This window comes from Hyaloscypha bicolor (genome assembly GCF_002865645.1).
Source record: "Hyaloscypha bicolor E unplaced genomic scaffold K444scaffold_136, whole genome shotgun sequence".
Lineage (NCBI taxonomy): Eukaryota > Fungi > Ascomycota > Leotiomycetes > Helotiales > Hyaloscyphaceae > Hyaloscypha > Hyaloscypha bicolor.
The window spans coordinates 80725-97155 of record NW_020194638.1 but is presented as its reverse complement, the minus strand read 5'-3'; the positions used below and the strand labels follow the sequence as shown (position 1 = coordinate 97155).

The 16431-nt window shown below is 22.9% G+C and overlaps 1 protein-coding gene across 1 annotated transcript; it reads left to right on the top strand.

Annotated features, from left to right (window-relative positions):
- Positions 1 to 8975: 8975 nt before the first annotated feature.
- On the top strand, positions 8976 to 9167 carry K444DRAFT_489117 (uncharacterized protein; the record flags this gene model as incomplete). Its single annotated transcript, XM_024873178.1, has 1 exon — positions 8976 to 9167. A coding segment is annotated over one exon (192 nt), but the record flags the coding sequence as incomplete, so codon positions are not given.
- Between the last annotated feature and the right edge of the window lie 7264 nt (positions 9168 to 16431).

The window sequence follows — 16431 nt, the reverse complement described above, 5'->3', positions numbered from 1 at the left end:
AAAACTAATTATAAAAGGCTTATTCTTTTACTAAAATACTATTATTTACTATTTACTATTATTTACTTCTTTTTATATATTATATATAATATCTAATTAATTATATAGCTCCGAGATTATTTCTTATTAGGTTATATTCTTTAATTATAATATAATTTATAATAGGGCTTTTTCTTATAATTAAAAATAGTAATACTAAAAACAAATAACTTTTTTATTATTTTCTATATTAACTTATAGCTTGGCTTATAGCTATATAGCCTAAATAGAATATTTCTTTTAAAAGCTATTAAATATAAATATATTAGGTAATTAATTATAATAATAACTTTTTCTTATATTAAGCCGAGCTTATAAGATCTATATAAGGCCCTCAAAAGTTTGAATTTATTTTAAAAGAATATTAGTCTATTAAAAAAGGTAACTATTAGCTATTTAAAGCTATTTTATTTAATTCGAAAATTTTTTAATAAAAAGCTAGAAACTTTAAAAGCTATTAGTATATAATTATTAGTTTACTAGTAATATATAATACTATTATATAAGTCGTGAAATACTATTTATATATAATTAGTAAAGTTATTATTTAAAAATAGGAATTATAGTATTATAATATTAATATATAATTCCTAAATCTACTAAGCCTAAAAAGATCTAGTCTATTAGTCGAGTTACTAATAAGACATAAGGTTATATAACTATATTTCATATCCTATATTCTATTACTCGTATTTTATTACCTATATCCCGTATCTCATATCCCGTAATTATATATATAACTCCTAAAGAAATAGCTATACTAATACTAGAAACTCTCTAAAAAACGCGAAAATAGTATCTCTTTCTAATTATATACAAATTCCCTAATCTAGCCTAGTACCAGATTTCCTAAATACTCTATATATCTATATTACTTCTAAGGTTTTAGTTATATACTAAAGGCTATAGCCTTTTATATATAACTTTCCCTCTTATAATATTCTTTTATCTCATATATTTATTTCCTGCCCTATTTATACTTGATCTATTCCTCTATATCTAAATATATAGTATTCGTATTAATTAGATACTTGAGGGCATTTATTAGCTTTAATTTTATTATAAAATCGGCAGGATTTAATTCTCTCTTAATTTATTTAACTTCTATAATTTCTCATTATTTATATGCCTAGTAAAGGTATATTATATTAATTATTAGATGCTTTTCTCGAGTAGTTTCTAATTTAATGAGGTATTTATATAATAACTTCGAATTCATATAGACTACTAGTAATAGTTCTATTTCTAGTACTCTATTAATTATAGTTTTAACTAAAGCGCCTATATTAAAGCCATAAACCATACTATAGAATTCCGAAGCTAGAATACTTCTAGTAACTCTCTTATATTTAGTAGAGAACTAGTAAATAATATTAATATATCTAGTTCTATTTACTAGAACTAGAATATATCCGATTTAGGAAAAGAGATCTTTATTATTTATAAATAAAGTATTTATAAAAATAATTAAATATAAGAACTTATTTACTAGCTTTATAAATCTCAGTTCTCTAGTAATATTCTCAATTTACTATTAAATATACTTATTAAATACTTTTATATTAGTTTCCGAGAATTTAATAGCTTAAGTAATAATTAATAGATTATATAAAGCTTCTAATTAATAGACTAATATAATATATACTTCTCTAGTATATTAAATAATATATTAGTCCTTAATAGAAAGATCTTAATAAATAGTACTCTTACTACTTATAATAGTAGTATTTTTTATAGAAATAGTTTAGAGGTTTTTATATTAATATTCCTATATAAGAATAATTCTAGTAATATTCGTATAGATAATACCTTTATTAAATTTGAGATTATAATTAATAGTAAGGTATTTATATTTCTTGACTAAAAACTTCGCTTCTTAAAGCTTTAGTTATTTCGTCTTTATAAAATTATTATTTCTGAGGCAAGGGTTATAAGTTAACTATTTCATAAAAAGCTTATTAATATAATAGGAATAGTAAGTCTTAAACTAGTAGTTCCTAGCTTCCAATATACTATATAGTAGTTTTATAACTTTTAGAACCGAATTATTATTTAGATTTAGCTCTTTAGTAAGCTTATAAGGTGAGTTAATATAAAAATTATAATTAAATAAGATTATTAATTAGATATAAGCTTGCGAGATATTATATAAATATAGTTTTATAGTATTTATTATTATAGTAGTAATACTAAGAATAATTCTCTGGCTAATATATTAAATAATAAGTAATTATATTAATACTATATATTTCTTACTATTATTATAAGCCTAGATAACTAGTCTCGACTTCTTAAACTTTCTCTTTATATCCTTATTCTTAATCTTATTAATAAACCGGGAGTTAAAGATATATACTTTTTTTAGTACCTAAGATCTGGAAGTAACCTTAAATATACTCTTTTTTAGGAGGTTAGTAACTTTAACTTAACGGGAATTCTTATATAAGTTATTGTTTTATAGAAATATTATAATATTCGGGTTCTTATAAAAGTATTTTTTATTATACTTTAGTAAAATAGCAGGAGAAATCATATCTGTATTACTTTTAGCCTTACTATAAAGTTTAGAAATAGGTTTAGGTTCGGGGCTATTAGTAATAACCTTAATATTCCCTATATAAAAGGGCTTTATAGAAATTAAACGGAAAGTAGTATTACTATATAGTAAAGCTAGTATATAGTTCTCTTTATTAATAACTACTAGCTTATATAGCCTATTCTAATTACTAGATTAACTAGTATTTCCTTTATACTATATAAGAATATCCGAATTTAAAGGAAGTTTATAGATATTAGTAATACTAGAACTATTTCGGGTATTTAGGGCATTCGTAATCTGGTATCTAGCTTAAAGCTTCTGAATTTCTACTATTATTTTCTTGAGTATTACTAATTACTATAATATAGTTAGTAATAAGATATTATATTTAATTATTTAAGGTAAAGTACTATAAACTAAGAGAGTTAGGATAATGCTATTAGGTCTAGCGGAATTATTAATAACTTTAAAGGCTATTTAAAATATAGTATCCTTATTAATTCTATTAATTTTGTCTATAATAATAAGGTAAGTATATTAAATCGGGCTATAGTAGTATTTTATAATTCCGACGGAATTATGAGTTTTTATAGAAATAATTTTAATTTTAATTTCTATAGTATTTATAAGCTAAGTAAACTTCTTACTAATAAACTACTTTCTGGTATCTGCTATAATCTAATTAGGAGGGCCTAAATAGGTATTAATCTAATATTACTTTAGGATATCTCAAGTATATAATATACTAATATTTTAAAGCTATTAGCCGGCTTAATATTAAATGCCTTTATTAATAATATAAAGTATAGGCTTACCGGAAATATAGAAAATAATAATAATAATAAAGTAATTAAAGCTAATATTATTTCTTAAATTAAATTTGAATTATTCTAGTAATTCTCCGAATTTCTAGTATTATTTATAGTACTTTATAAGGTATTTTAGGGCTTCTATATTAATATTATAGCCTGCTTATTCTAGTATATTTTAGAGCTTACTAATAGATAAATAACTAAAATAGTAATATAAATATTATAATTTGATTTCTATAAGAAAACAGGAGTTATAAGTAAAGAATTCGGAAATAAAGCTTTATAAAGTAGTATTTTAAAGCAGGAAAAAGTATTTAAAATATTATATTATAGGTATAAAGTATCCGGTAAAAGTAATAAGATAATTAGTAAGATTATTAAAATAAACTCTTAGCTTATTTATATTAGCCAAGCTAAATAGAAATAAAGTCTTTATAAATATAATATAGAATTATACTTACCTAATTAGTATTCTTACTATTATAGATCTAATAGAAAATATAAATCTAATACTAAACTAGATATTAACTTAATTTTTAGTAATTTCATTAAGTTAGATATTACTATTAGTTTATTATAAAGCTTGAAATTAGTTAGAACTAGTAATTAAGAATCTAGAGGCTCTAGTATTAATTATAACTTTATAAAAGTAGTAAGTATTATATCTTAATATACTATTAATTATAAATGTCTGGGTATCTTCTATTTATTTAATAGGCTCTAAAATATGGTTTTTGTCTATTATCTAGTATATAAGAGAAAGAGAAGTAAGGTTATTTATAAGAGTATTAGTTATAGAAATAGCAGGAATAAGAGCTATAAGAGCGGCTAGAAAGCTTTTAATAGAAATAAAATAGGAATTAGAATAATATTTCTTTTCTTTATTCATTTCTGCTAATAAGGCTTTAAAAGTATTACTTATTAGTTTATCCTTACTATTTTCGTTATTTTCTTTTTCTTTAAATTCGGTAACGTACTATATATAAGTATTACTAAAGTATTTATTAAAGTTATAAGTATTTCGGGATCTAAATTAGTAAATATTTCTATTTTTAAATCGAGCCTTTTTAGTTTCTTATTTCTCTAGTATATATTTCTATAAGTAGTATTTGGGTTTCTTATATATAAAACACGACTTTGGAGTATAATTATTATAATTACGGGGCTTAAAGTAGTTATTACGGGTTCTAAAGTTATAACTGGGTCTGTATTAATAATTTCCAAACAAGTAATAATTTAGAGGGTTTTAAGAATAGTATTATTAATTAGTAAAGAGAATCTCGATATTAATCTATTATTTCTTCTTATAAGTAGTAATAGATAATTAGGGCTTATTAATAAGTTAGCCGAGATTAGGAGAAAGATCCAAAACTATATATTAGTATACTAGTATATCTTAATAAGAAGTAATAATCTTATTATATAGGAATTCGGTATTTTATAGGACAGGTACTAGTTTATATTATAATTTATATAAGTTATTAATTAGTAACTAGATAAGCTTAAATATTATCTTTTTAGAATATTAAGCTATTATAATTATTATTATAATAGTATTTTACTTATTTAAGTTTTAATATTAGAAACCAGGGCTTTTAAAAAAGCTATAAATATTTATATAAGCCTCTTTATATATATATTAAGAGAGCTAGTTATTATAAAAGTAATCTTATACTAGTTTCTTTAATAAAGTAAGAAAAGCTTTTACTAATACCTCTTATAAAAACTCTATATATTAGTAAATATTAAGAAAGATAGTAAGTTTTTAGTTAAAACTACTATTAGTTCTATTATATTTCTATGCCTTAGTATATATTTTTATTATTTTTCTAATTAGCTTTATAATAAGCAAGCTAGCTAAAGGGCTATTTAAAAGTAGTAAAGATAGTAAAAATAATAGAAATCTATTACTACTAGCTTTCTATAGTCTGGTACTAGTAGAAGTAATTATAGGTAGTAAAGAAATATAAGTAATAATTAGTTTTATTTATTAATTTCTTATAATACTATTATTAAGGGATATATATAATAAGGTAATAGGGCCCGTATTAAGATCTAGTCTAATAGTAATAATATTAGCTATAGTTTAGGTATATTACTCTTTTTCCTAAATAGTATTAACTAAGGACTATATAATAGCAAGTTCCTTATTATTTTATTTAATATAAATACTACTATATTATAAAGTAGCTTATAATTTTATATAATATATATTAATTTAGATAATTAAGTATTTTGAGATCAAAATTACTAAAATTCTTCTTAAATAACTTCTAGAGATTATTATTAGTTAATTTCTTTATCTTATACTAGAATAGTCTAGTATTAAGGTAATCTAGGACTTTCTTATTATTATAGGTAATTAGGTTAATATTACCTTTTTACTTCTTTACTTATATATATTTATCTTATAGTTCTACTATATTAAACCTCTAGGGCCAAGCCCTTCTTAATATATATATAATTCGTAATAAGAGAGGTTTAAAGATAAGGTAGTTTATAGTAAGTTTATAGAAAGGGTTTAGTAATAAAAATATCCAGATATCTGGTTTAGATACTAGATACCTAGTTTAGATACCTGATTAAGATACTAGATATCTAGTTTAGATACCAGATATCAGATATCTAATTAAGATACCAGATGCCCCAGATATCTAGGGGTTTTATAAGTATTAAAGTAAATATTTTACTTTTAAATATTTCATTTATAATAAGAAATTTAGGAAGTGAAATATTATAATTCCGGGAGGGTCTAAAGCTCAAAGAACTCGATTTAATAGTAAAATCGAAGTAGTAATTAAAGAGCTTTAAGGGCATATATTCCGGAAAAAGTATCTTATAGATACAAGTATTATATAAGTAGAAAAGATGGGTTTTAAGAAAGTAGTCTTAGGGCTAAAGGAAGTTAGTTTTAAAGAATAGTAGATAATTAAATAAATAGATAATTAAATAGCTAATTACTTATTAATTAGTAAGAACTAGAGTCTTTTTTCTTAGGCTACCGGATGCTTTATAGAATTAACGAGTAATTCCCGCCTTTAATAAAATAGTTATTAGTCCTTAATAAGAGCTAGCTATTTTCTTTCTTAGGCTATTAGATACTTTATAAAGTTAATAGGTAATTCCCTCCTTTAATATAAACTAGTTTAATTTTACTATAGGCTATTAGATGCTTCTTTAGCTTAAAAGATTCTATTCTCTAATCTATATATATAAACTAATTAGTATTAGTTTATTAGTAATATATAGTACTATTATATAAGTCGTGAAATACTATTTATATATAATTAGTAAAGTTATTATTCAGAAATAGGAATTATAGTATTATAGTATTAATATATAATCCCTAAATCTGCTAAGCCTAGAGGAATCTAGTCTATTAGTCAAGTTACTAATAGAATACGAGATTATATAACTATATCCCGTATCCCATATTTCATTACCCGTATTCTATTACTCATATCTCGTATTTCATGTCTCATAACTATATATATAACTCTTAAAGAAATAGCTATACTAATAATAATAATTTAATTAAAGAAGTTATTTCTAATATTATAGGCTAGGCCTTTATATAAAGAAAACTAGTAGTTTTAATATAAAAAGAAATAACTAAAAAGAAAAAGAAAAAGATTTACTCTTATATAAACTAAATATATACGGGCTATATATTATATATTTTTATAACTATAATAATAAAAGTTATATAACTAAATTATATAACCGAATTCAAATCACGGATTTAATCTATTATAAAAACAATATATAAATTAATAATATAACTTTATTTTTATATATTAAAATCTATTTCTAATTAAGATCTAACTTATATTATTTTAATATAATATTTCTTATTTAATTTTCTTTATTTCTTTTTCTTTTATAATTAGCCTCTATTTTTATTACTCTTATATATTATATTAGTAATTATATCTTATAACTAACCTGTATTCAAGTTATTAGATATATCAGAAATTAATATAAGATACTAAAATTAATACTTATATATCTTTAATATTTTAATCTTAGGCTTAAGGTATTATAATAGTTTTTTTTTCTCTAAACTTACTAAACTAATAATTTGCCTTATAGAAACCCCTAAGAACTTTATAAGAGTATTATTTTAACTATAAAGTTTTAATCTTTCTTATATTACTTATTATAAAATATATAAGAGAGAAACTATAATAAGACAAAAACTCATATAAAGTATACTAGAGTATAAAACGTGACTTAATAATAAAATAATAAGAATAAAGATATAAATAGTAAAGTATAAATAGTATATAGTATATAAAAGCTTAATTAATTAAATATAAAGAATGGATTATTGTCTAGAACTATAGAAAAGCCAGCTTTCTTATGTGATTCCCGCAAGTCACGTGCAAAAGGCCCCAGCCTTTGTCATGTGACCAAAACCTCAAAACTGTCAAAATAAAGCGATTTTAATAAAGTACGGCTTACCGTACCACAATAGATAGATAAAAAGTAAGGAAGGGAGCTATAGTGGGGGAAATAGCGGTGGATTTGCCTACCCCTGTCATTTTCGCACTACCCCTGCCATTTTGGAACAATTAGAACGTTCTATTACCGATATTACCTAATACCTGTCAATACCGGCCGGAACGTTCTGTGGAACATCGCCAAGCCTGATGAGCGCGACTACTGGCGTTTCATTTCTTTCTATGGATGACATGTTCGGGGGCGACCGTCTCTCATGCCTCTACGGAAGGATGAACGTCAGTTTTCTAGCAATTACACGCGCAGCTTATTAAGAAAACAACATGGTCTCACTCCCTCAGGTTCTGTTGGAGACGCGAGGCTCAGGTGCGACGGACAGCCGAGATCGCATCTGCGCACTAGAGGCCCTCGACCCTTTGTACCAAGTACCGGAGTTGAAGCCAGACTATACCATCAGCCCACGGCAACTGTACACCAAGGTTGCGAGGCACATCCTGTCAAGTGGGTCTTTCTCTCTCTTCGGCCTGGCCGGACTCGCTCATGCGCCCTCAACGGAGCTCCCTTCTTGGGTTCCTGATTTTACAACTTTACTGAAAATGTCTACCATGCATGACATTCAGTGCAAATACTCTGTTGCTAGTGATACGAATATGGTGCTTGACACTAAACAGGAACAGGACGATACTATTACACCGAAATGTTTTATCCTGGACCGTATCTCTAAAATAGATCGGAACAATTACTGGTCCGCCATTCTGTCCTCACCTGAAGACATCAGAGAAGAAACAATTCAGAGAATTATGTCTGACAAGGAAGGGACTGATCTTAAACCGGGTCTGCGCAGGTGGCTTCAAGCAGTCATTCAGATGGTCGAGAACAGATTTCCCAACCTCCTGATTCAGGGCTACCACTGGACCGACGAGCCACTTTTGGAAGCCATATTGCGGACTATGATTGGAAATGAGGATCAGGCCTCGTTTCCTGCCTCAGGAGAGACAATTGAGTTCTTAACAAAATATGGATGTTCGCTCGATCCCGGTCTCGCATCGATGGAAGGTGGCATAAGCGGTGATTTGAGAGCTGAAGACAATATGAGTGCCATTAATGCTGGCAATCTCTGGGTGCGAAAGGCAGCAGGAAGACAATTTGCTATCACTCAATCAGGGTACATGGCCTTGGTGCCCGACTTTGCCAAGGTTAGTGACACCATCTGCGTCTTTCTGGGTGCAAAAGTTCCCTACGTCATCCGCGAGTCGAGCGAAGGGAAAAGTTGGCAACTTGTTGGAGAGACACACGTGCATGGTGTTATGGATGGAGTGAGCATGCTGGGCCGAATGAAGGATGCAAGTAAAACTGAGTGGGTCACACTCTGCTGATGAAGAAAGCACGTAACAGCTTTAGCAGAATTCCACATTCGATCAGGGGAAGCAAAATAGGGATCTTCGTCCAAAGAAAAACACCTAAGTCAGATTTAAGTAGGGACTGCTCAAGTTGCTCGGGTAAGAGCCAAGGGTAGTGAGCCGCAGGTAATTAGTGCGTGAGTTGAAGCTCCCAGGCTGTGAGTTTAACGACCCCTTTAATAATCACCCAAGAAGGTGGTCCTTGTTGCAGTATGAAAGTAGATCGAGCTATTAAATGCAGTGTATCAAATGAATAGAGTAGAATAGAATAACGGCCGTTACTCTTATTCTATTCAAGTTAAAAACCCGTTACTCTTATTTTATTCATATATTATTCGAGTTATTCATAAATAACTTGAATAACGCAGGTGATTTGTACACGTGATTGAGCTAGCCTAATCGGGTAAGGCTTCGGGGTGGCCCGCACCTAGCGTCACCTTATCGCTACCTCGCTACCCAATCAGGTGGTAGTGGCGCTTGGTAAGCGAATCGAACCTCAGCGATACTTCCAGAACTACCGTAAATTACGATTATATTAAATTACTAATATAAGAGATAGAGATTAGAAATCGAAGGACTAGAATCTCCGAGATAAGGCAAATCTTTATAATTAGAAGAATTATAAAACAGACTTTAGAATATTAGAACTTTCTATAAGAATACCCCGTTTTCCTCGATTTCACTTCTCTCTTATAGTTTAACTTCTTATAAAAAATTAACTATTACTCTTACTATATTACTTTATATTACATATATCCTTACATATACTTTATATACTCGAAAATGTCTCAAGACTCTTTAATTAAGCTTAATATAAGTCAAAATCACCCCGATTTCGAATTAAGGCCCCTTAATAAGCAAACTTCTCTTTTTAAAAAAGGCTACTTAAAAAGAACAATAAATCCTATATAAGAGAATATCGAGAATCTCTATACGTGTACTATCAAGTATATGGTTAAAGGGCATTTATAAGTTAATATATTAATTTTTAATTAATTTAATAGTAAAACATGATTTAATTAATAAATATATAGTTATATAAGTAATTATTACTCTTATTTTCGATATATATATAAGTTTATAGACCTTAAGAGTCTTAAAGATAGTAATAATAATAGTAAGTTATTTTATTATTAATAAAAAAGACATATTTACTAATATATTTAATAGATAAGAATAAAGCTTTTAGTTAAATCTTATAAACGACTATAAATAGCCATTTTAATAAGTAATCTAAATAATAAGAAGAAAGCTATACTATTAATTACTTTGAGAAATTATTATTAAACTTTATTATTAATAATAATATTTCTTTTCGGGCTATTATTCTTTTAAGTTTTTTAAAAAACTAATATCTTATTTAAATTAGTAAGCTTTTATTATATTACCCTTTATTTATATATATATTAATATTTAATAGTCAAGTACCTGCTATATACTCAAAGGCTCTTATAGATAAGCTTAATTTATATTATATTAAGAAGAGTTTAAATATTAAAGAAGAATTAAAAGAGAATATTAATTCTTAAGGAACTTTCTCTATTACTTTAGATATTTATACCTTTATAAATTAAAAGGCTTTCTCTGGAATTACTATATAAGTTTATATATTCTTATAATTATTAAATAAAACTTATACTAATATATTTTTAGATATTTTATAAATAAGGATTTTAAATTAAAATCTTATTTATTAGTTATAAGAAACTTAAATAATATATACTCTGGTATTTATATGCTTTCTGTTTTATTAGAAGCTTTAAAATAATATAATATCGAATATAATATTACTAGATAAGTAATTTAATTTAATTTAATTTTTATTATATAATTACTAATATATTTGATTTAGTATTACTCGAGATAATACTAGCTCAAATAATATCTTATTAAAGGCTTTTATAAAGTATTATAATAAGGAAGGCATTAAATTCCAAGGAAATATTTCTTATATAGCTTATATATTAAATTTAGTAATTCAAGATATTTTAAAAGCTCTTATTAAAAACAATTATAATATTTCTTATTCTATGGATTTATATAAGCAAGAAATAAGAGAACTTAAAGATAGAGAAAAAGATAAAGAAGAAGAACAAGTAATAAATAAGTTTCTTATATAATTTATAAGACATTTATTAATTTAGAGAAAGATTAGAAAAACTATTATAGGTCTTAAATATAACTAAGAAAACCGTTGGCTATTAGAAGCTCAAATTAAAGCTTTTAATATAGAAAATACTCGATTCTCTTAATTTAGTAAGTAATTAATTTTCTAATTATTTAATTATTAATTAATATAATAGTCTTTGACTTATTATATATTAAAGAACTTTTTATATAAAGCTATTAAAATAGTTATTAATAGCTCTAATTTAAAGGCTTTTAAAAATAAAAGTCTAGTTTTAACTAATATTAAAATTACTTATTTAAATAATAGTTTAAATATAATTTCAATATTTATTAAAGCTATAACTAAATTATAAGCTAAAAATTACTTTACTATATATTATATTATACCTAAGATATATAAAATATATAATAAACTTAAAATTTTTAAAAAGAAATTTAAAATAAGTCTTTTCTTAAATTATTCTTATATTATTAATAATATTATACTAATTTTTAATAAGATAAAGCATTTGCAGATATTATTAATAATAATATAACTAAGCTTTGAAAATATTATTTTAAAATAGGTATTTTAGATAATAAAAATAAAGCTTTATATTTGGCTCTTATTCTTAATCCTCGAATTAAATAAGAAGAATTAACTAGTATTAGCTTATCTAGTAATATATCTTTAGATATATATAATAGATTAAAGACTAATTATAATATATAAGTAATTTCTTTTATTAGTTTTTAATAAATTAATAACTAATTTTTAAATTTAGTATAATAAATATATATAATAATATATAAACAGGTATTAGATATTAAGGATCTAGTTTCCTATTTTAAATAAAGCTTATAATTAGAATTATATAAGTAATTGAAATTATATAAATTATATAAGATTATATTTTCTAGTTAAATAAAGTACTTTATAGGCTTAGCTAAATACTAAGAAATATATAAGGAAATACTTCTAGCTTTAAAAAGAGGTATTAATTAGTTTTTTATTAGAATTAATTCTTGGAATTAGTTATACTTATAAGTATTACTTTATAGCTTACTTACCTTAATTATTTATATATTACTCTATTATTATATATCTTATATTCTAATTAATCTAATCTTTAGGAAATAGTTTATTATAAAATAGTTAAGCTATTAATAGATAAGAATATTAATAGCTAGAGTATTAACTAGAAAAAGTGCCTCTATAATTACTAGAATAACCTAACCGGATATCTAGAAAAGTGCCTAATTAAATATTCTTTATATTACCTAATTAAGAAAAGGAAATAGAACTCAGATATTTCTAGAACTAGTAAGTAAAATAATAATAATAGAGAAATTAGTAGCTACTTACTATTATATTACTAAATTAGAAATAAAGATATAATAGAAAGAAAAGCTAGAAAAGCTAAAAGCTTAGATCTATTATTTTAAAAATATTTAGATATCTAATATAGAACTTATTATATTTCCGGTAATATTCTTGGTTTAGATAGCTTTAAAAACCCGAGAATTACTTACTTATTAGAGAAAAAGTATTAAAGAAGTCTAGGACTTCTTTTATTAGGTAAAGTTAAAGTAATATAAAAATAGTAGAATTATCTAGGCTACTAATATAGTAAAAATTATATATTATATTTCTTATTTTAAAAATATAGCCAGAAATATCTAGAAATATAAAAAGTAATTAGTAAGTATTAATATTATAAATTAAGAGATTTTTATTAAATTTATAAAGAATTTTATTTTGGATCTAAAGAACTATAATAATAATATTCTTACTAAGTTTAAAAATACTAAATAATAGCTAGGCTAAAGTATTTAAAGCTTTAGATCTTACTTAAATAGCCTATTAAATAATTTAGGATATACGGATTTATTATAAAAGTAAAATAACTTATTTAATAGCTTAAGATAAGAGATCCGAGATAAGATTAATTATTAAGGAAATACTTTATAAAAGAAAAAGAAGCTTATTTCTATTATTATAAAAGTTAAGAATAATTTAAATTTATTTATTTAATAGAAATATAATAATAAGCTAATAGAATAATAAAAGAAAAAAAATAAGAGAAAAGAAAAAAGAAATAATAAAAATAAATAAAAGAGAAATATATTTCTATTATAAGATTTATAAAACTAGAGTAATAAAGATATAGTAATAGGATCTAATATAGTACTTATATTAGAATTTATAAAACTAGATATAATTTGCTTTATTTACTAGAAAAAGAATTATTATATTATTACTTGCCTTAATTAAGAAAAACCGACTTATTATAATTATAATAAGTCTAGTTATAAATTATATAAGTACTTAGAACTAAAGAAGCCAGGAAATAAATATATCTTATAATAGTTATACTTATTTATATTATAGAAAGCAAGGCCCCTAAAATAAGAATAATAATTAAAGTTATTATTAAGATAAGAAAAAATAAGTAAAGAGTTAAAGTATTAGTAAACTCGGATATAGAGGCTAATTATATATAGAAAAATTAGCTTTAAATATAAGTATTTTATTAATATTAAAATAACTCTTTTATTTTTACTAAAGAAAAAAAGAATCTATTTATATAAAGATTATATTCTTGAAATTATTATTAAAAATATATTAGGGAACTAAAGAAATACTAATATATATTTTATATTATATAATTTTAATTTTAATTATATTAATATAATATTTGGATTCTTATAGCTTTACTAGATTAATTCTCTAATTTTCTTTAGAAAAGTAATATAAAAATACCAGATTTAATTATAGAAGTATAAGATATATAATAATAAAGTAATATATAAATAGTTAAGATAAATAAGCTATAAAATAATACTTATAAATATAACTAATTCCAAGAATTAATTCTAATAAAAGACTAATTAATACTTCTTTCTAAAGCTAGAAATATCTCCTTATATATTTCCTAATATTTAGTTAAGCCTATAAAGTACTTTATTTAACTAGGAAATATAATTCTATATAATTTATATAATTCTAATTATTTATATAATTCTAATTATAAACTTTACCTATAATAGAAATAATATCTAATATTTATTTATATACTATTATATATATCTATTATATTAATTTCTTTTCTAGGCTCTTATTTCCAAGAGGCCTAAAAGAACTATAAATAGCTTTATAAATAATTCCCTAAAACTTTTCTAGCTATTAGTCTTTTCCAAAAACTTTCTATAATTATTCTATTATTATATTAGGTAATAGACTTAAGAATATAGTTTACTAACTTTACCTAACTAATTCGCAAATTACTTCTAGTAATTTTCTCTTATAAAAATAATATAAGTATAATATATATTATTAGGTAAAAAGCTTTTCCGGTTTTCTAATTAGTTTATAAATCCTAACTTAGCCTTTATTTATAAATAAATTATTATTTTATAGGCCTAAGAGCTTAAAAAAGTTAATCTAATCTTCTAATTTATTTATAAATTCCTTTTTTAGAATTTTCTAGATATTTCTAGTATAAAGCCAGTTCCGAATTTATAATTACTATTTAGGAAAAGGATATTATAAAAAGACTTCTTTTTTCTTACTAACTAATCTTTTTTTCCTTAATTATAATACTATATCTAACTTTTCTTTATTTCTTGCCTTTCTTTTTTAAGCCTTCTTTAAGCTTCTTTAAGTTTCTTTAAACTTTATTTAAGCTTTATTTAAACTTTATTTAAATTCCTTTCTAATTCTCTTTTCTATTTCTTTATCTATTAAGATAAATACTTCTCTTAGTACTTATTAGCCTATTATTACCTATTTAGCTAATACTTCTATATTCTTAATTTACTTTTATTATCTTTAATATTCTAAGAATATTACTAAGTTTCCTGATTTTATTTATATTAAAAGTAATAATTACTTAATATATAATTACTATTACTTTAAAAATAAGAAATATAATTCTATAAATTATAATTTCCTTTATTTATTTCCTATTCTAATACTATTCAAGATTCCTTAAATATATATAATATAATTAAATTACTTTCTTTAAACTATTAATATATATAAGTATTTTCCCTATTCTTTACTTAAAAAAGAAAAGGCTATTATTATTTTTCTTTTATACTAAATAATATATACTTCTTATATTAAAGCTATTATTTGAGGCCAATAGATTTCTCTAATAATTCAAGAAATAAATTAAGTAATTCTTATTAGCTTAGTATAAATATAAAGTACTATTAATAATATAATTAATATTCTTTAGTATTAAATAAGCTTACTTCTTTCTTATTTCTTATTAATAGCTAATAGCTTTATAAGCTAATTTATTATTTATTTCTTAAGAAAATCCTAATAAGAATAATAATAAGAATAATAAAAAGTAATTATAAGAATAAGATATTTATAAAATATAAAAATTAGAGTTTTTAGAATTCTTAATAATTTTTATATAATTTTTCTAAAAATAAATATATGGCTTTTAATAGTTTTCTAATAAAAGCATTTATCTTTTATATCTCTATTTAGCTAATAGTATTATAATATTACTCTTTTTTAAGTATTCTTATAATTCTTGAACTATATTCTCTAGATTACTTAGTAATTCTTATATATTATTTACTAGTAAGTAATCTTTTTAATAAATAAAATACTTTCTTTCTTTTCTACTCTCTTTATAGGCTATAATAAATTCTATCTTAAATTTTTCTTTACTCTTAATTTTGATCGGTTCTAGTTCTACTATAGTACTAGCTTGCAGGTACTATAATTCTAAGAAAAAAACGTGAAAAATATTATAAATCTAATATAATAGTAATAATTTTAAATAATATACCTATTTATATATTTCTATAATTTCTAGAACTTTAAAGAAGCCAAGATATTTATTTACTAGCTTTATACTAGGTTATAGCTATTAAATATTCTTTATATAAAATATAACTTTATTATATATATTAAATTTCTTATTATAGTACTTTTTCTATATATCTATTACTTCTTATTATTATTTCTCTAATACCTCTCGTTTTACTTAAATTCTCTATATTCTTTCTTATATTACTAGTATTTCTTTTTCTAGAATATTATTCT